At 38.4% G+C, this 20,255-nt stretch overlaps 2 protein-coding genes across 7 annotated transcripts in view; both read left to right on the top strand.

Annotated features, from left to right (window-relative positions):
* Positions 1 to 891: 891 nt before the first annotated feature.
* On the top strand, positions 892 to 4,823 carry POLR2K (RNA polymerase II subunit K). Of its 3 annotated transcripts, none has more exons than XM_032130332.1 (4): positions 892 to 1,019; positions 3,140 to 3,203; positions 3,906 to 3,998; positions 4,410 to 4,823. In XM_032130332.1, the coding sequence occupies exons 2-4, from the start codon at positions 3,143 to 3,145 to the stop codon at positions 4,430 to 4,432; spliced, it is 177 nt and encodes a 58-aa protein (XP_031986223.1). In that variant the 5' UTR covers positions 892 to 1,019; positions 3,140 to 3,142; the 3' UTR covers positions 4,433 to 4,823. The 3 variants fall into 3 exon arrangements, with proteins under 3 accessions (XP_031986223.1, XP_031986212.1, XP_031986231.1); XM_032130321.1 differs by having other exon boundaries at positions 893 to 1,015; XM_032130340.1 differs by lacking the exon at positions 892 to 1,019 and adding an exon at positions 1,490 to 1,591.
* Positions 4,824 to 5,753: 930 nt separating this feature from the next.
* The window catches only part of SPAG1 (sperm associated antigen 1), a 39,294-nt gene continuing 24,792 nt past the window's right edge, over positions 5,754 to 20,255 (top strand). Inside the window, exons 1-9 of one of the 4 annotated variants that reach the window (XM_032130288.1) lie at positions 5,754 to 6,016; positions 7,370 to 7,518; positions 8,094 to 8,253; positions 8,577 to 8,702; positions 13,995 to 14,062; positions 15,947 to 16,065; positions 16,546 to 16,651; positions 18,813 to 18,943; positions 19,558 to 19,664. In XM_032130288.1, the coding sequence (XP_031986179.1) occupies positions 7,379 to 7,518; positions 8,094 to 8,253; positions 8,577 to 8,702; positions 13,995 to 14,062; positions 15,947 to 16,065; positions 16,546 to 16,651; positions 18,813 to 18,943; positions 19,558 to 19,664 (957 nt within the window). In that variant the 5' untranslated portion in view covers positions 5,754 to 6,016; positions 7,370 to 7,378. The other 3 variants (XM_032130303.1, XM_032130295.1, XM_032130310.1) reach the window with 3 other exon arrangements.

Here is a 20,255-nt window from a genome sequence, read left to right on the forward strand (position 1 = left end):
GTAGGAGAACATCAATGAATTACAACTGATAAAACCTCATCCGTATTAATTTGAGTGCTTAGGAAACAATTTTTATTCAGTATTCAGGAACAGAAGGAGACCTTTCCTTACACTAGAGAACCTTTGAATGATCTAGTAGTTTAAATTGGAATATTCGCAAAACATAGTATTCGTTAAACATTGGGGGGGGGGGGGGGGGGGGGCGGAGAATAAAGCAAAGATACCTGATTCCACAAAATGCCAATCGAAGATTCAAAATTCCTACCGCCAGCGGCGCGGAGCCAGTGATAAAGCAACCGGTGTCATTTCAAACCTTGCCTGCACTATTTTAGTTCAGCACATCGGGAAATGCCAACATACGAATTTCTTTCATGATAGGACCTTGCACTTAAAATGTGTAATATGTATGTTTGGCTTCATGTGGGTACATATGATACCGACCACGACATCAAAATACCAAGATGCCGGGTTCATCCACGAATTTTAGGTAAACTTGCTCTGAAAACAGAGAGGACCTTGACGTAAAACACCTCGGTGGTTTAAAACTCCGGAGCCATATGACCAGACGTGGCGCGGGGCATTCTGCATCCCGAGTATGTTGGGTACAGCCAAATAAAAGAATGAAAACACCGGCTACCTTGGGGCTGATTTTACCTAACCGTGCAGCTGCCTACTTTCTTCATTGGAAACTGACACTGCTATTCATATGGAAGCTTGTACCTTAAAATAGGCTGTGTGCCTTTTTTTTTTTTTTTTCTTTTTTCCCCCCCAGGTGGTTAACATCCATAGTTGAATATTTATTACTTTCTCCACCTAATTACTATTCATGCTGCGGAGGCCGGACCTGATGGCGGGGTGACGCACGGTCCGCCTCCGCCGGCGCCGGGCGCTCGTCATCATCGGGCGCCGGCGAGGCGGCGAGGCCGGCGGAGCTGCGGCAGCAGGCGAGCGGCGCGGGGCTGCTCCGGGTGTTTGTGTGTTCCCTTCGCTGCTGGGCCGTGGTGGCGTGGCTGTGGTGGGTAGGGAAAGGCCGGGACCAGCCTCGTGGGCTTCGCTCCTGCGTGCCAGACCCGCGGGACGGTGGGGGAGGTCGGAATTGGGGCGGGATGGGGAGCCTGGGACCCGTGGGCTGTGAGAAGGGCTGTCTGCCTTTCTTCGTGGGCTCTGCGGGACGTGAAGGAGCGGGTTGGCCTCTCTTACGGGTGCATAAGAGATGCTCTGAGAGGGGACCTCATTAATGTGTAAAAATATCTGAAGTGGAGGGTGCCAAGAAGATGAAGTCAGGCTCCTCTTGGTGGTGCCAAGCACTAGGACAATAGGCAGCAGGCAGAAACTGAGGCACAGGAACTTCCACCTGAGTAGGAGGAAGACCTTCTTTACCGTGTGGGTGACTGTGTACAGGAACAGATTGTTCAGAGAGGTTGCGGACTCCCCCTCACTGGAGATACTCAAGAACCATCTGGGTGCACTCTTGTGTCATGTGTTCTAGAATGATCCCGCTTAAGCAGAGGTTGGACCGGATGACCCGCACACATTGGTGCATCGCTGTGCCTGTTGGCTCTGTCAGCTTGGTGGCACTTAGGGTTGCAGGGTATGTGAAGGCCAGCTAAATTATACCACCTCCCTGCAAAACACATAACTGTAGTTCACTGCTGCCCTTAACAGCAGTATAATTTTGCAGCACAAGCAGCACTAATCCAAGTTATGTAGCTACAGCTGTGATCCACCTTAGTTTAGCTCTGTGTTTTAGAAGAGTCTGCTGTTTTCCAGTGCCAGTGGGTGACTGCTCATATCTTACTGTAATGTGCTGACACAAAAAAACTGTAGCGCATGCAAGTTAAGGTGCCACTATGGTTATGGTGTAGCATAATTGAAAGCTGTAGAGTTTAATGGATTCTTTCCAGTTCTCTTAAATGGAGTGATAATGTGGGAGTTTTAACAAGATGTGTTTATAAGTGTTGATCAGACTCTTAAAGTATGAGCTGTCCCTGTCCTGTTTTCAGTATCGTAATTTTCCCAGCTGAATTTATGCTGAAACAAACTTTGAAGATCAGGGAAATAATCTTTGCTGTCATATTAAGCAAAAGCATCTGAGAGCCATTCTCATAAGGAAGCATCAAAAAGGCTATTTACTGGCATAAGGGTTAGGAATTCTTGTCTTCTGTGTCAGACAGAACGGGAATACAGAAAACAGCAGCCTCAAAAAACCTACAAGGAAATATTAATGTTCTTTTCTAGACTTGCATTGGGTGGAAAAAAAAGTGTTTATCTGTGTACAGTAATCACCTTAAAATTCATGGCTGCAAGTACATTTACATGTTAGGACAGGATTACTTAAAGCTTGGTAGAGTGTTTGTGGAATATATGTAACTATTCAGTCTGATGCTATGAAGAAACACTTGTCTTCAAATAAGTCTGAACAATCAAAACTGTTATAGGGCATTAAGAGATGTTTGAAGAGTAGCCTTGAATTATCACTCTTGATTTGGTAGAATTCGAAGGCTGGAATTTCATCTCTCTGGCCCCTCATTGTTTGGGGTTTTGTTTTACTTTTTAATTCCTATTACTCTTCTACCCACAGTCTGTTCCCAGGATTTCTGTAACTTAGAACAATGAAAAGTACATTGGGTTAGCTAGTGTGTCAGAGGGAGAGGAAAGATGACAAGGCTCATCTTCTTTGTTAGCACCATTGTTACATGAGTGATATTAAAGAAATTACTGAATTTTACACTTCCAGCAAGGAAATTCTTAACATTGGCAGGAAGGAGGAAAGAAAATGTTACTCATTGGGCTTTAATGTTTAAAATACTGTTTAATAGAAAATATCATGCTGTCTTCATCTTTGGAGGTTTTCTATACCAGATTGGTAAAGCTCTATGAAACCTGATGTTACTTAGCTTTTAAGAAGTTGAACTAGATCACTTTCTGAAGTCTCTTTCAAGGTGAATTAACCCATGTCCTGTGTATCAAATATAGATGGAATTTGTTTGTATTTACTTTTAAGGCAGTGATTTCATCTTCTGTTAGCTTTAGATTGAGATATTAAAATGATGGTGTATACCTTGGGAAAAAAAAAAAAAAAACAAACCAAAAGACCCCAAACCCAAGCTAATGTGCATGTTGTGTGTTTTTTGTTGAGAACATGGATTCACAGAAGGACGTTCAGCCTCCAAAGCAGCAGCCAATGATTTACATTTGTGGAGGTAAAGAAAAGACATTAGTGATTTTTTTATTATTTGTTATTGGAGATTTGGTGTTTTAATAATGAATGATGCTTAGTTATTATACTGAAGGGTACATAGGTACAAATAGTATCCTGCAGTGTGTATCCTGATGATCTTTAAAGCATTGATGATAACACATATATGGGGTACATATGCAGTGGTGGAAGTAATTCCCTACAGCTTTTATTGCTGTGTGGAGCTCCTCCATCTCTGCATGTTTTATTGATAGTGCTGTAAGGGCACTCAGCTTTCACTGACATACTGTAGTCAAATTCTACCTATTACCTATAGATAGGTAACAAAAATAGGTGATTTTCAGGAATCCCTGAAATATTTTGTATTTTAAGAAAACAGACTCTGGGCTTTGGAGGGCTGAGCTGAAATTTTCATTAGTAAACAGTCCAGTATCAAGTGTGGAATGTGTTATGTGCAGTAATATTTGGGTGATTTTTAGCAAGATTCTCTTTTATCTTAATGTAAGTGAAGTTTGCTTTTTATTTTCTCTTTTTCTTCTTTTCATGGTATCTTGTTATCATTCAGCTCTTGATACAGATTCACTACACTTGCTCTGTGTGTTTGCCACAAATAGAAATTTGACTGTCACAACTTTTCAAAGTTACTTGTGCATTAACAATGCTGGTTTTTTTTGCCCATTTCGTTTGTCTTCCTCCATAACATCAGAATGTCATACGGAAAATGAAATAAAGGCAAGAGATCCTATCAGGTGCAGAGAATGTGGCTACAGAATAATGTACAAGAAAAGGACAAAAAGATGTATCCTTTTACAAGTGCACTTGAATGCATTTGGGAAGCTGTGGATGGAGACAAGGGGAAACAGAATGGAAGATTCAAATAATTACGTAACAATTCTTCAGAGTCAAAAATCAATACAGTAGAGCAAACTACTGTAGCACAATCTCTGCAGTGTGATTTGGCACCTTGATTTCTTTCCTGGCACTTTCTCTTTTTTTTTTCCATTTTCTATGCATGATATATTAAGTTATGATAATCTGCTGGGTGACGTACTGTGAATTGTTGATATTATTCAGTCTCTTATTAAAGATGGCTTTTGAAATACTTTATGTAGATAGTTGTGACTTCAGATTTAGACAGTCTCTCTCTTTTCCTCTCCCCCATCTTTTTTTCAACCACAATGTATTTTTTTCTTTAACTGCATTATTCCAGTGGTAGTTTTTGATGCCCGATGATCTCTGCTGAAGACAGTGACTTCATGAAGTAATCTTTCTGGTCACTTTGTTCTGTAAAACTGTGTGTAAATGCACACTCTTATTTGTGTTTTAAGAGATTGAAATATTAAAGTTTACTGTAATACTAAATTTTGTCTATATTAACTTCCAGCAATAGATTTCTAAAGCTGTTGTTTAAATTGTAGTCAGAGTATGCGGTTTTTTAAGTTCAGTGATAATTGTATTCTTTTTGAGTTGTCTTTGTTTTCATTACTCTTATCTAAACTTTATTTGCATTTTAACTTTGCTAAATGTTCTTTGGACTCCTGTGAGCTGCATAAAATAACTGTGATTTGAATTAAATTCCACTGAAAAGAAATAAAAGGCTACAGAAGGCTAGGTCTGAAACAGATCTGGATCTCGAAAGAGAAAATTTTGAAGGACTTCAAAGCACCCAATTCTGGCACCCAATATTGGATGTGTCAAAAGTATGGATGTCTGGAAGTGTGGAAATAATCCTTTCTCTCGAAAGAAGAGGTGGGGGGGAGGCAAGGTAAACATTAAGAAGCAATGTGGAAACAAATTTCCAAAGTGCTGGTTGACGGGTTTGTATTCAAGTAAAGAATTAGATCTGTGTTACCAAGATAATTTGGGTAGCATCCCAAAAATAGGACCTTGTTTTGCTTTTCAGATGACTTCTGAAATCTGTAATAAGTGATGGGTTTGTGAGGATGAGCCAAAACTTTTTGCATCTGTCCATTTGGAATGTGTGTTACATAATACCACTGAAGTGTACTACGACATACTGCTGGATTGTATGTGCCTGATCTCTGTTTTGATGGTGCTAATGGTGCTGTTGAGATAATGTGCTGAACTCATCACTGTAATAATGTCTTTTTTAAGGTCTGCATGACTGTATGATGGCTTATAAATGAACTACAGTGGCTTGTTATAGGGATAAAAGAAGCATTCTGAGATGCTGTTTTGAAGCTGTTGGTTAAGATTTTCTTAGATATCTGATTTATGCTATTAAGACTAGATTTTTTTCCTGGAAACCAGATACACTCGGGTATAAACGATAACCTTTTTTACTACACAGTTGCTATCAGTTCACCAGCCTGGCCTGCACAGCGTGCACCTTGTGCCTGCATGGCAGAACGAAGGGGTCGGCTACTGACAGGTCTGCTCAGAAGGGTGGGAAGGTCTCCAGCAAACGGAGGCGGGTGTGGCCCCTCTGTGGGCACGCCGGGTGCCTCTGGCTGCCAAAGGCGCTGCTCTCGGGAAAGCACACGGACCTGCTTTGGAGAGCAGCGCCGGGGGAGTGCAGGGCTGACGGGCAGCAGTGGTGTGGGCGCCTGGGGACACCGGCGTTGGGAGAGGGACCACCTGCTCTCCGCTGAGTAAAATACTACGCTGAAAAACACAAGGATGATGCGTATTAGAGCTGCACCGCCCGGTGCGGTATTTCTGCCGGCCCTCGGCAGGCGCTTCTCTCAGCCCTGACCCCAGCCGCGCCTGCGCGGCCTGAGCGAGGGACGGGCGGCCCGCCGCTGCGGCGAGGGACGGGCCGCGTCCGTGTCCCGGAGACAGCGCGGCACCGGGCAGGTGGGTGCCGGAAAACGACAGGCGGCGCCGGTGTCGCTGCTGGAGCCCGGCGGGGCTCTGCGGGAGCCTCGCCAGGCCGTCCCTGGGGAAGGCAGAGCCGTGTCCCTGCCGCCATGTTGTACATAGCAACAGTTGCTAGACACGGGCCGGCCGCGCTGCCTCGGCTCCGGCGGTGCGTGAGGGGAGCCTTGGGTGCCGGCTCGAGGTAAATCCCTGACTCCGGGGTGGGGGATGTGTGTGGAAGCTGCATTGGAGAGGGGCGCGCCGGGCTGTGCCGGGGCTGTGCCCCCGAGCAGCCGCGGAGTCCTGGTCACCGCGGTGCCCGAGAGCTACGCTGGGCAGCTGCCTCACGGCCATGGGAATAAACGGGAAGAACCGCCGGTGGTGACGAGTTCTTTATTATTCTTTAATTATTTCCTGCATTTGTCCCGCTTCCCGTGTGTGTTATTCCTTTTCCAGTACTGAAAGTGTAAAGTCTTGGGGCAGAATCTCTATGCAACACCTAATTATGACCAGTTATTATTTAAGTGATAGTGTATTGTAAACATTTTTGTGTAACTACAAATTAGTATGTGTAATTATGCAAGACATTAGAACACAATTGTTTTAATTTGGTTTATAACTACACATAGTTATTATCACATACTAGCTAGTTGCCCTTACTGTATTTCTTAAAAATAACTGATCGCTTCATACACTATATAAAAGGGGAAAAAAAGAATTTCAGCTCCATAGAGCTTGTGATCAAAATAGAAAAACATGCAGATGAGCAGATCAAAGGTACATGGAGACAGAAATGTCCCATTTGAGTCCCTCACTTCATCAGTTACAGACTTACTGGAAAAGATTCAGATTAGTGCTGTGATATAATCAGAGACCCAGAAAATGCAGTTAGTGAGGAAAGAAAATTTGATTTATTTTGACTACAGAGAAGCCAAAAGTTTTAGTTCCTTTAGATACCCTGCACTGGTTAATGTCTTCCCTCTGAAAAAAGGAGTGTCCTCCACTATCTTCTCCTTTATGCTTATCCCACTTGCTTAAAACAGGTGTTTAATAAAACAGAGAATGAGGTAGGCAAAAATTGACGATTTTTCTTTATGTGGTCTTTATGAATTGTTGTGCCTTGCAGAAGTAGTAGACTTGCATACTCTTACAAAGCGTATCTCATACTTCTGTCAGTAAACCTCTGTTCGGGACAGTCCATGTGATCAGACCTTCAAATCTGGTATTTTTTCTTTTATAGGTCTGCTTGCGTGAGAGGGTGGAGTGTGAGCAAGTTTATTCCTTAAACTGGCATTACTTCAAAATATAACTAAACGTTTACAGAATCAATACTTTTTTTTTTTCTTTTAGTATTTAGTTATGGGTGATGAGTCAGTACCATTTTTGCTGGGTGAAGGAACCACTAAAACATATCAAATACCTATTAGTCATCTGGACTACAAATTCATTGAAAAATGCACAGATGTTAAGCACCTGGAAAAGATTCTCAGGGTATTAAGGTAAATGTATTTCTTTACCTTCATTAATAATTATATTCCTGCTCAATAAAATTTGAGGGAACCCTTTTCTATATACTCTTACTTGTCTGAACCTGTTTGTAACTTTCTAATTTAAAAATTAAAGTACAAGGTTAAAGTAATTATGCTAAAAGTGTCCCAATGATAACACTAGAAATCCAAGTCCTTACTTAGCCATCCAAAAGGTTTTAGTAACTCAATGTCAGGGTTTTGTCAAGTGCTGCCACTCTGTTTTGGTTCTCTCATAATCAATGTTGTCTGACTGGTAATTTCAGAGGCCACGCCTGTTTAACTTCTGCTGTAAATGACACAAGCTTCTTTTTTATGAGCACTGTGGTGATAACTTTGAACTGTGTATGTGGAAAAAATGGAAAAAAGTTTGAAGGGTAACTGGAATTTTCTAATAAAAATGTTGTTAGATGATAGTAAAATTGGGTTTTAACAAGAAAATAGTGTGACTGTTTAGTCACTGTAGTGACTGCACATGGAGGGAAATACTGAGGATGTGGTGCAGTTTAGTTCTTTTTCGTTAACGTTTATATCTGTGCATTTTAAAGGTCTGGTGAAGAGGGATGTTACCCTGAACTTACACTGGTTTGTGAAAAGCGTATTGAGCATTTAGATCCCAGGAGCAGAGTTCTGAGGAAAGATAAGCCTGCAGCCACAGCTTCTGATTTCACAGCTGAAGAATGGGAAGCAATTAATAGTGAACTGATGGTACAGTGTCTAATTTATAATGGTCATAATATAATCATGGTGATGTATCAATCTTCTTCTTGTGCCTAAGTAGAATGTAATTATTTGATTAAAAGGGGAAAGGATCAAAGGATTATGTTGAGTTTTAAAAATTATTTTCTTTCTTAATGTCACTGAACCTAAACTGCTCATTTTAGCTCTACAGATTTTTTGTAGACCACTTTTTATTCAAAACAGCACTATTGCTTTTTGTCTTAATTGCTTTTCCCCATTAAGAGTAGTGCTTTTTAAGGATAATTTCTCTACTGCTTTAAGGTGAGAATATATTATTTATTTATTTTCAGAGCTGGCTGACAGAAATGAATGAAGATGATAAGAAATCACAGCTCCTGAGAACAGACACACCAAATGAAAGACAAGATAACTTGCCTCCCATTCGTTGTTCCAGCAGCTGCCTTCCCACTAATCAGGTATCTCCATTTTTTTGTGTTAATTTTAAGTGTTACCTACAGGTTTTTGTAAAACTGGGGGATTTTATATGTATGAGCTTCTTACCATTTTGCCTTTCTTACTAGATTTATTTTGTTAACCAGAAAATAAAAACCTTTAGGTTCCCTTTCAAGAGACCAATTCTTAAACAAAAATGCTTTCATAGTACTGGCATGTGTATTGTAATAATATTTTAATTCTGATCAGTAATTCACTGCCAAAGTAGATCTCCTTAAACACTCTTATTATGTTCTTAGATTCATATTTCAAAGTACTGTTTAAGCATGTAAACTAGACTCCTTCTGGATGAAATTATTGCAGGAGATTTTCTCCAGCTGCCAGTAGGCTTTTGTTCCATGGGGCCTGTCAGGAGCTAGTCCAAAATAAACACCCGGGAACACATACATGGATGTTAGACTCTGTGCAGCAACTGTTTTACTCTATAGCCATTTCTGTATTGGGTAATGCCAATGTATATGTAGCCTTTGATTCCACTTATTTTATACCTTGTGTTGGTATTCCCACTGCAGTCATAGAGCATATTTCCTAATTTAGCCCTTAAGCAGACTTAACAAATCTTCGTAACTACAGAACAAATATTTACATTTTTTCCTAGGTTCTAATTTCCTTATGTTTTGGAGTTTCTTTATGTTTTGGGATCGGTTTTTTTTCATTTATTTATCTACCTGAAATCAGTTTTTTCTGGCCAGCTTTTCTTGCTAATACTAAATACAGTGCTGCTGAAGGGATTGGTAGACAAGTAGGCGTGGATGGGATTTTTTTGAATTGTCATGGATCGCTTCCGTCTGATTCTCAAAATTTTCTCTGAAATTCTGGGACACTGCTGTAAGAAATTCATTAAGCATTGTTATTTTTGGAGGTTTGTGAGTCAGAGATATTACAAAGGAATCCTTACAGGTCATGATATTTCTTACTAATTTCTGTTTTTCTTGAATAAATATGTATTAGTAAATGCCTGATGTGTGTTCCTGTGTTGTCAGAAACTACTTCTTACTGTCAGCTTGGTACATAGATGTTGGACCAAGACATTTGGGATAGCTAGGCAGTCTCTGTTACATGGTATACAAAGAGGCTGGGGATTCCAGTGAATGTGTTGTAAGCGGTTAGGGTTGAAGTGTGCTTTTGTTTGGTTTAATTTGTGTTTGGTTTTTTTTAAATTAATGTACTCTCATATTTTGCGATGTATGTTCCTCTTGACTATGCTATTTCGCTGAGAGGGAGTGTGCCACTCTAGCTTTATCTTTGATTCATGTCCTGTATTACTACTAGAACAGAAAATGGTATACTACCATTTCAACTCAGTAAATCCAGTTTAGAATGTAAGCATAAAATGATGGAGAGAGTCTTGAAATCTAGGATACACCATGTTACTATAGAGGATGTGTTCTCCATTCAAAGACAAAAATTTATTCACTTTTTTTTCTTCCTCCTTTAAACCATGCATCAGTCTTCAGGTCAAATTTTCTTCTGTTGTTCTTCAGCTTTTTTCTCCATACAAGGTTTAGGGGTTAGCATTATTACCCAGGAAACCTAGATAGAGCTTTATGCTTTACCTGTGGTAGGTGATTTCCGTTCCCTTTGTCTAAGCAGATGGCCTCTGAAGGAATTGTAACCTGTTCTGGAAGAGTGAAGGGAAGCCTGAAACATTTTATGCAGCAGTACAATTAAATCACTACTAAATCCCTACTGAAAAAAAAAGCTGTTTGTATAGCATACACTAAATTTATACCTGTAACATGAAATCTCAAAAAAAAAAAGAATAATATACCTAATCAGCTTTTCTTTTTTTTTCTTTTTTTCTGATAAAGCTGTGTGTCATCCTACAATTTTTAAACATGTTTGGCTAATCAGTTATGACTATAATTATTTTTTAGACTGGCATAATATAATTTATAAGGGAGATCAAGTTTAAAGTCATCGTGATAAATTTATCCTCTCTGCTAGAATGAAATGCACAAAGCCTTCCACAATTTTATGTTGTTACTTGGTTGGAGACTGTTCATCTGATCTGATGCATAAAAAGTTCAGCATTTTCAATGAATCCAATTCTGGAAATCATTGACCCTAAACCAGTGGATTTGCACTAATGGGTACAAGTTTGGTAATGGAAGCATCTTGTTTTGTCTGCAGTCTGATTTTCTTGCTGATACCTTATGTAGGTATAGTTTCAATTCACTACTGATAGTTTATACCTCTGTATAGTGTTTTCTTTTAAACGGTGTGAATCCATGGGGGGGATTTTCCAAAAATGGACTGAAAAAGAGTTAAGTTTATGCAATATCTCCCTTTATAACACAATGTGGAAGTTTGTCTTACACCCTTGTTTTCCTGTCATACTGCCCAGAACAGTCTTAACTGTCCACACTGCATAACTATTAATTTTGCTGCCTCATTTTGTCCAGGAGAGAATTAAAGCATGTGTTTAAAGATATTTATATTCAAAAGAGTGTGATTGCAGCTTAGGTGCCTTGGCCAAACATGGTTTCCTAATACTATTCCAGGAAGATTTCTGTCCTCAAATACCTCCTCATGCTACAGCTCAGGGCATGCAAAATGCATTCCAAGTTTTATGTTCTAAAATCCACTGTGATAGGATCTAATAGCCTATAGGAGAAAGTTTCACAAAGGATGTCTGGACTTCAGGCGGCTCTCTTGAAAGCTGTTTATTGCGTAGGCGAAGTTAGAGCAGTTCAGGGAGTGGGTATGCAGAGCCAGCCCTACAGCTGCCAGCTCCAGCTGTAGGGACACCTGAAGCCGCTTTCTGTTCAAGTTACAAAGCATTATATATTCTTTGCAGAGTATCTTGACACGTAACAACCACTAAGCACCATACACAATACCTTTACATTTGCCTATAGCCTATCATAACTACTACCATCACCATATTATAGTCATTATTATCCAATCACAAGAGTAAGTAAGTTACAATTTAAGCTTACAGTGGAAAATTCCCAGACCTTTCTTCTTCTTGCTACATCAACACTTCTTGTTTGCCTGCCATATCTCTCTTTTTGGTAAGGACATGTTTTCTATTTACTTATTCTCTTCTTGAGACTTATTTACTTGGTGAAAAACATGTCTTTGTAGTCACATACCTTTGTCCTACTCCTAAAAATCTCCTTCCAACTCATCTCCAACCTTTGCCTTCTCAGTTACTCAGCGATCACTGTTTCAGCAAAACATCTTTTATTCTATATCAAAACTTGCTTTCATTTCTATCTCATACCCAGTTTCTACATTCAGAGATCTTTCTGCCAAGCCTACATACCTGTGAAACTTTCTTACCAAACTTTCATCCTCCCCAACAATAGCCTTCATGTTGTTTTGGATATTCTGAACTGAAAACGAGCACTGGTTAGCTGACATACAATAGTAGTGTCTTAGGCCAGCACACGGGGCCCACAGGAGAACCAAGGCCAAGTTGTGTCACCTGTACTGAAGCCAATTTGTGTGTTCATCTTTGGTCCAGAAGGTGTTCACTGGGCTTCCAACCCAGTGGGATTCATGCTTTATGAATTATGGCAGGAAACATGACAAGCACAGAGATTTTTTGTTTTCAAGTTCCACAGCATGCAAGCGTACGTTTTTCATCAAAGCCTCTTGGATGAGATGCTCTGAAATACTACTGATCGAGAAATTCCTGACTCTGTTGGAACCACAACTTGATTACAATTATTTCAAAAATATGAGACGTGGAGTTTTTAAAATTGTGGATTTTTGAGTCCGTGTTTCTGCCTTATTCCTTAAATGTACATGCTATAGTTCTCTCCCTAAGCTGGAGTTGCATTAGTATAAGTACCTTATGAGACTTTCTTCTGAGAGTTTCAATATTTTTGCTTATTTAAATTAAGGACTTCTGGTTTGGAAAAAACTACTTGATATTTATTAAATTTGTACATTTATAATATAAACCTGGATGGATATATAATGATAACTCATGTTTCAGGAAGGCATATTTAGGAGCTCTCTCCTCTAAACATGTGCTGATCACTAAACATATTTGTCATTTTGTCTAGCTTCCTGAAAGACATAACATTAATTCTGGAGTTATATACTACAAAAGTTCGTGTAACCTAACATTATAGATAGTCAGAAGTGTTTACAGGAAGGGTCACATTTGCATTATGTAAATTGAGGCGTTTACATCCAGCTGCAGAAGTATGTCCTTCTTACAGTGTCTGTCACCACTGGTAAAGCAGGTTTATGGAGCTTCTGGTCATTTCTTTGGTCCAGTTTATCACATGCTGAATGGAACTGGTACAAATATTTGGGGGTGGTACTGTAATCTCTATCAGATTGTTTGTTTAAACCCAGAAAATTTTAAATCTGCAACTCTACAAAGAATTACACTGGTCTAACTCAGTGAATGCTGGATTGCAAGGTAAGAGGAGGAATGAATGGCCAGGATAGGGTAGATAGGAATATTTTGAACTGGCTGTTCCACTGTGAAATACCTGTTTGGAACCACACCTTGCTATTAAGTATTTTGAAGTCAACAAGCAGGGAGGGACATAGCAGTAGGTAGGAGAGGTAGAAGAGATGCCAAAGGTGACAGCTATGGAAATAGACTCCATTAGCGTAGGAGATGGGTTGAGATACAAGGCAGTCAAATCTGATTGTCAGAACTGGTTGTTGCAGGAAGGTCCTCAAGATAAATTTTAGGTAAGGCAAGCCTCAATGATGGATCTTGTCTAAAATCGAGAATGAATGTAAATAATCTTGGAATTGGCTTCAGTGAAGTGATAAATGGTCAAAAGAAGTCCAGACACTACTTTGAAGTCATTTACTTGCAAATTTGTTGTGAGTGTTCCAGGGACTACCAAAATCTGTGCATTGAATTCTCTTGGGAAAGGGAAGCCTAAAACCGGGTTACTGATTCAATCTCAGTGTCAAAGATCTCATCACAAGGCTGGGTTTCCCCAAGACTGAGTTCTCCCTTCCTGTGTGGAAGATGGTTGGGAAGATGGCATCACAAGATACTAATTAGAAGGTTTTACTCAGTGCCACTGTGATGTATAACCGGACAGTGGACAAAACAAGTGAGACTGAAGAGGTCCTCAAATTACAATGATACCTGAAATGCATCAAGATTTTCTTTGAACCAAGATGAATTACATTTTCAAGACTGATCTGAGATTAGTGACAAATAGTGTTGGTTACTAGGAAAATATGTACTGCAGAAACAAAAAAACCCACTGTGAATTCCACTGCAACAAATTGTTTTACAGGCTGGCTGTTTGTTTCTCTTTTAGAACAAAAAATTGAAAAACAAACAAAGAAGCAAGAAAAACTTACCACGGGATTACAGTGAATGGGACAAGTATGTTAAATCCCTTATATTTCAGTTTTTAATAAATCTTACTTATTTGTTTAACTAGGGAACACAGTTGATGCATTTTGCAGAAATGCAAAATATCAGGCAAGTGTAACACTGATGAAACTTTGGTTTTTCTTAATAAATATTCTGTTAAAATGCAAATAACATATGTTGCTAACAGCTGAGAACAAATTAGTCTATGCTTTTGTACAAGCTGTGTGAAATATAGTAAGTCAGCAGAAAAATAAATAAAAACTGATTAATTAATTGATGACCTTTTTGAAAGCAGTTCTTGGGTTATTTAACATGGACTTATAAATTTGGACTTCTCTATATCTAAAGACATGGTTCTAAATTGAAAACAAAACTGGTGAATACTTACTCCTGCACTGAACCTCACTAACCTCAAAGAATGAGCTTCAGGCAGGTGCATCAGTTTACTCAGATGCAATTACACATAACAGAGGTTTAGCCAGTAACTATTTTTAGAATGGATGAAGCTCTGTTACCAAGACGCTGCGCATCATGTAATGGTGGCATATTACCCTCCCACGTTACGTGGCAGGTTGATGCCCATATTGTTGAAAAGCACACACTTGTGTTTTACATGGTAGAAGCTTTACTGTAGTTCCTGAAATTTGGAATATGATGCTGTAGAATCAGAGTGAGGAGGCAGAAGTTTCTAGTGCAGTAGATGGGGAGCTAAATCTAGATACTGTGGGGTTTGGGTAATGAAACTGTACCCCAAAGCCCCTATAAAAGCCCTGTTCTGCATAAGTTTTGCATATCAGTTATTTTCATGCATGTATCTTTCACAAATTGTTGTCTTCCTGCTCAAATGTGAACGAAGAAAATAGGTTATAAAAATAATTTCTGCAACAATTTATTCTTTCGTTGTTTATTCTTTAACCTTGCTACTGTATCTTTCCAAAGTAATCTTGTGCAGATTTTGTTTACACTTTTATGTACAAAGTCTTTAAGTGCTTTAGCATGCTGATAATAATACAGTTTGTGAATTTTCCATAGAGTGTATTTATTTTGAATTATGAGTATACTGAAGCAGAGTTGTTTGAAAGACATTTTCCAATTTAAAGCATATCATGTTTTTAAAATGTTTCGACGATAACTTCAAAACTTTCAAATAATTGTTTAGGCAATTTCTGAACAAAATGTTTGGGTTCTTTTTTTTTTTTTTTCAAATATTACTTTTTCAAATATTTATTTGAAATGTGGTTAATTTATAATAATTAGGTAAAAGTAAGCTAGCAAAAGATCAGATTCAAAATGGAGAACAATTAGCCTTATGTGAAAAGGTTTTGAATTGGATAAATTTTCAAAATATTATCTCGATTTCCAAAATAAATTATTCATATTGTCAAGGTTATTGTGAAAGGAAAGGCTATTTTTCATTACGCCCTACACAGAAAAGCAGTAAGAATAATGTTTCTAGTGTAAGAATTTATTATTTTTATATTTGTTTTACAGTACTAGGGCAGCAATATTTCTTCGCTCTACATTCCTAAATACTGTTTTCAGAAGCTGCTTCAGAGTAGCTTTGCAAGTGCCTGAGACTACTTATCTCAGGTTTACTGTATAAACTGCTTTGAAGCTGTCTCTTAGTTATTTTGGCAAAGGCTGATAGAGATGTTTGATAGGACTAGGATTGAGCCTGATGATACTGTTTCTTAAATTTTACCATTGTCTTTTTTGGGGGAAGATGTCCTTTTTTTTGAGGAGGTGAGGCAGAGAGTTTTGTTAGTCACAGATAAGTGAACACAGCCTGTATATCTTTTCCTTGGGTTTATAATGGAAATACTGTATGCCTTTCTATCAGCTGAGGAGTCTTGCTATGAAGCACTATTGAATTTGTCATTTTATTAATTAAAGGTTTGATGTGGAAAAGGAATGTTCTAAAATTGATGAAGACTATGAAGAAGGTAACTCAAAAGCAAGATTCTTCAGTAGGCCAAGTCCACCTGTAATTGAAAAGAAAATTGACACAACTGGTAATACCTTAGAAACATAATTTTTCTTTAGTTGTAATAGTGTTGTAGAGTATCAATACGTGTATCAGAGTTAAAGTGCCTTCATTTTTTAGCCCGTAAAGATGCTTAAAGTTGTTAGATCATCAAGTGAGCTTGAAGCCATGTTTGAAAAAAATTTAGTCTTGTTTAATAAACAGTAAGAATGTTTATGTTGTGTTTAGTTGAGAGCACTAGGTAAAGAAGTAAAGCATATATCTGGTATTATCAATGAATGGTAGAGGTAAGTCAACTGCTTTTTTCTTGCACTCTGAATTGTATCAGAGTGCCTGTCAGAAGAATTTAATGTTTTATTACAGAAAACGAAATTCAAATTTGTCTTTTAGTTAGCCATGTGCTTTTTTAAAAAATGCAGACTATGAGATTCAAAGTATTTTATCTGAGTGTTTTGATTACATCTGTGCAAGTTGTTAGTTCTTGTTGTGTAGAAGTATTTTTTGCTAGGACTGACAAAGAGAGAGAAAATTTTTATTGCTACTCGTGAAAAAGAAAAGGGCAATGAAGCCTTTGCCATTGGTGATTATATGGAAGCAGTGACATATTACACTCGGTGAGTAAATGCTATTGTGTTCTTTTATTTTAATGACTCTTACTTGTGAATGTTGTTTTTAGACCAATGTAATTGAACCAACTTGTTATTGAAGCAACTAGTGAAAATTAAATTATTTTCACAAGGACAAAAGGATTTGACAGAAGAATATTTAAAGCACTGATGCATCGTTATACTAATTTTTATTTATTGGGAAGAGAAGGGGCTAGATAGTGATGGAATACAATCTGCAGGTGTCACAAACTTCTTCAGATTTTTCACTGAAATTCAAGGGCATGTTTACAAAAATAAAAGGATAAGTAGAGTGTTGAGAAACTAAATAAATTACAAATGTAGTTTAACTCTGTGCTTTGAAATGGTAAGGACTTAAAAAAACCCAGAAATCAGAAGTGTCAAAGTTGTCATTTAGAAATTTAGCATCTATGGGAATCTTGGGGTATTAATTACCGGTGTAAACGGAGGGTAATGCTATGACACTACTGTGAGATGAAACGTGAAGATAATTCATGGGCTGTGAAAAAAGTATGAGAATGTTAAGGCATTTGTGGTCAGTGCAGGTAAGTATGGAGAAAATAATGAATAGAAGTAGTGTGGAGCAGCAATAAAATAAATATTTAACAGATTTATGTTTAGGAAGAATCATTCATATTGTCACTGAAAGAGGCAGGGTTATGAAAATTTACCTGGCGATTGCTGAGATAGATGTGTGTGTGTGTGTGTGTGTGTGCATGCTTGTAATGATATTCATAGAGCACAAGCTGCTTAACTGAGGCATTTCATGTGTGATGGGGGTTTTTTTGTTCTTGACTTGCAGCCTTAAGATCTTTCTTGTTTTGTTTGGTTTTTTTACACAAACATAAAAAAAGTCTATAGCTGTATTTCATATACAATAAATAAAACACAAATACATAATATAAAAATAAGTCAAAATGTCTGCTTTTGGAACATAAATAAGTTACTAATTACTAAGATAGGCAGAATCCTTTCTAATGGAGAGTTTTTCCATTTTTGATCCCCATGGGCCACTCTATGCCTTCTGAAATGTATGATATTGACAGCATGCTGTTCTAACTGGTCACTTTTCTAATCCTATCTGAAATCTGTTTCCTTAGAGTTACGACTATTTAAGTAAAATATTTTGGAGTGAATTGTTAATAATCTGAAGGGATTATCTGTATATGGCTAAAATGGAAAACATAGAGTCTGACCTCTTATTCTTACCCATTGGCTCTCTTGACTGGCTTGTCAGTCTCTTGCTTGTTCCAAAACAAACCTTCACGCATTTAATCACTGCTTAGGCTAGAATGTATCTTTACTTCTTCCTCACCCTCCTAGCCTTTCTAAAGAGCATGCACAGATTATCCCACCATATCCGTTTTCCCACTGGGATCATAGCTGCAGAGACCTTTTATTCTTTTTTTGTTTCCCATGTGTTGCTCATTTGTGGACAAGCATTTGAGATTGTTCTCAATCATGTTTTTCTCACAAGGAAAGTGTGAGTATGTTGCAGTGTGCTGTCTCCCTGGCACTTCCATTGCTAATCTTCCCAGTGAACACATCTTAGGGTCCTTGCAACATTAGCAATGTTGTTGGCAAAAATTCCCTTACACCATTTTGTTGTGTGCATCCTAGCTGTCCTTATTCCTCAGAGATGATCGTGTTGTAACAGAAGCTAAAGCCCTACCTACAGTACCAGCCCTGCAGCCAGACATTGACCTGGACAGTTCATCCACTGCTACCTGAGTCTTTCCATTTTACAAGCAAGATCAAGGAGAATCCCATGTGTTCCCACCTCCCATGCTCTTCATCATAACCCCCAGAGCTGTGTAGTTGCTGTTTTATACTCTCAAAGGTTTCATTTGTTGGAGTCTACGTGGATGGCAGGAAGAGGTAGTAGTCTAAGTGACAGATGAGCCACAGCATCTTCTCTGCAACATCTCAGGTCTAAGCCCTGGCAAGCAACAGGCCTCTGAAGACAGTAAATCTAGTTGGTGGATAGGTTACCTGTGGTCTCACAGCAGGGAGTCTCTAACCACTGCTGGGGTTAGAATACCAGTATTAATATTGTTATAGTACCTTTATCAGCTTCCAGTAGCGATGTGTTTCTAGATTCAGGTTTTCTGACTGTGAGTCTAATATGGTCAATATTCCCTTTGTTTAGGAGTATATCAGTAATACCAACTGCAGCTGTGTATAATAACAAAGCTCAAGCAGAAATCAAACTGCAGGACTGGGACAGTGCTTTGCAGGATTGTGAGATGGTACTAGATATGGAACCTGGCAACATAAAAGGTAAAGTAGAAAATAAAATTGCTCATCAATGTATTATTTTATCTCTAGCAAATAAAATGGTACATGTTGTTAGTTGACTTAACTGAGCTTTAGGTCTAAGTACAAATGAGGAAACAGCGTAGCTCCCCAAAGCAATTTTAATGGTTCTTTTTTGAGGGTTAGTGAAGTTTTATGCAGTTCATCCTGTTGATCTGTAATGGGAATTCTTACGTGGCAACATGTTTTTCATATGATAACTACAAGCCCTCTTGTATATGTACAGTGCAGTGTTTCCATATTACCCACAATGAATTACAAATTAATTTAAAAGTGATGTGAAAGCAATCAAAGTTGCTGATTTATTCCTTTCTGAATGTAGCTAACTGTATTTGCATGGGTGGAGGGGGGAAAATTTAAAAACTATGAAAAGGTGCTTCACAATTCATGACTGCTACCTCAAAAGACATCATGTGAAATTGCATCATTAAAAATTATCAAGGGAACAGTTATTACTAATATAGAAGTGAAGAATTTTTAAAACTTCATAACTACACTTAATATGTCTAGAAAAAATAGCGTACTTTTATTCACTTTATACTTTAAATACATAAATAATACACTTCGTTCTTTTGTAGCTTTAATGCGCCGTGCCACTGTACACAGTCATCTGCAGAATTACCAGACAGCTATAGAGGATCTGAATAAAGTGTTGTCTGTTGAACCAGAAAGCTCTATAGCTAAGGTAAAGATCAGTGACTTGAATATGGCTAGAAAGAGATGGTATGCAGTTGTGGCATAAAGTGAGTACAGTTTATGTTGTTTGATAGAACTATGAGTTTTGAGGACACACTCGATCTGCTGTGCCATTGACCAGTTTCCCAAGACCACATGTGGTGGAAATAAGTTACTTGAATGTGGCCAGATCTTCTGTTCAGGAGACTGTGAGGAAAAGTCTTCTCTATTAATGTAACTTAGGTGCCTAAAACATTTTCTGCTGAACACGCTTACAGTATTAGTGTCTTAGCTGATCAAAGATATATGGAAATTTCTCTTGAAAAGATCCATTGAGACAGGTGCTTTTAAGTTTGAATACATAATGAAAAGAAAAATTCAATAGAGATTCCAGGCTTTTTTTTTGTTGTAGTGGTAAAGTTAACCCAGAAGGCGAGGAGCTGGTTTCTGTCCTCGTTTCAGTATGGTGTTATAAATCCTCATTTCTCATCTCCAGGGTAGAATGAAAAACCTTCCATGCCTTCTGATAAATCTGGACCCTTCATAACCAATTTTGGATCAAAGAAAGCCAGATGCTTTCTTTGAAAATTAAGGTCAGGAT

This window comes from Corvus moneduloides, chromosome 1 (assembly GCF_009650955.1).
Source record: "Corvus moneduloides isolate bCorMon1 chromosome 1, bCorMon1.pri, whole genome shotgun sequence".
Classification (NCBI taxonomy): Eukaryota; Metazoa; Chordata; class Aves; order Passeriformes; family Corvidae; genus Corvus; species Corvus moneduloides.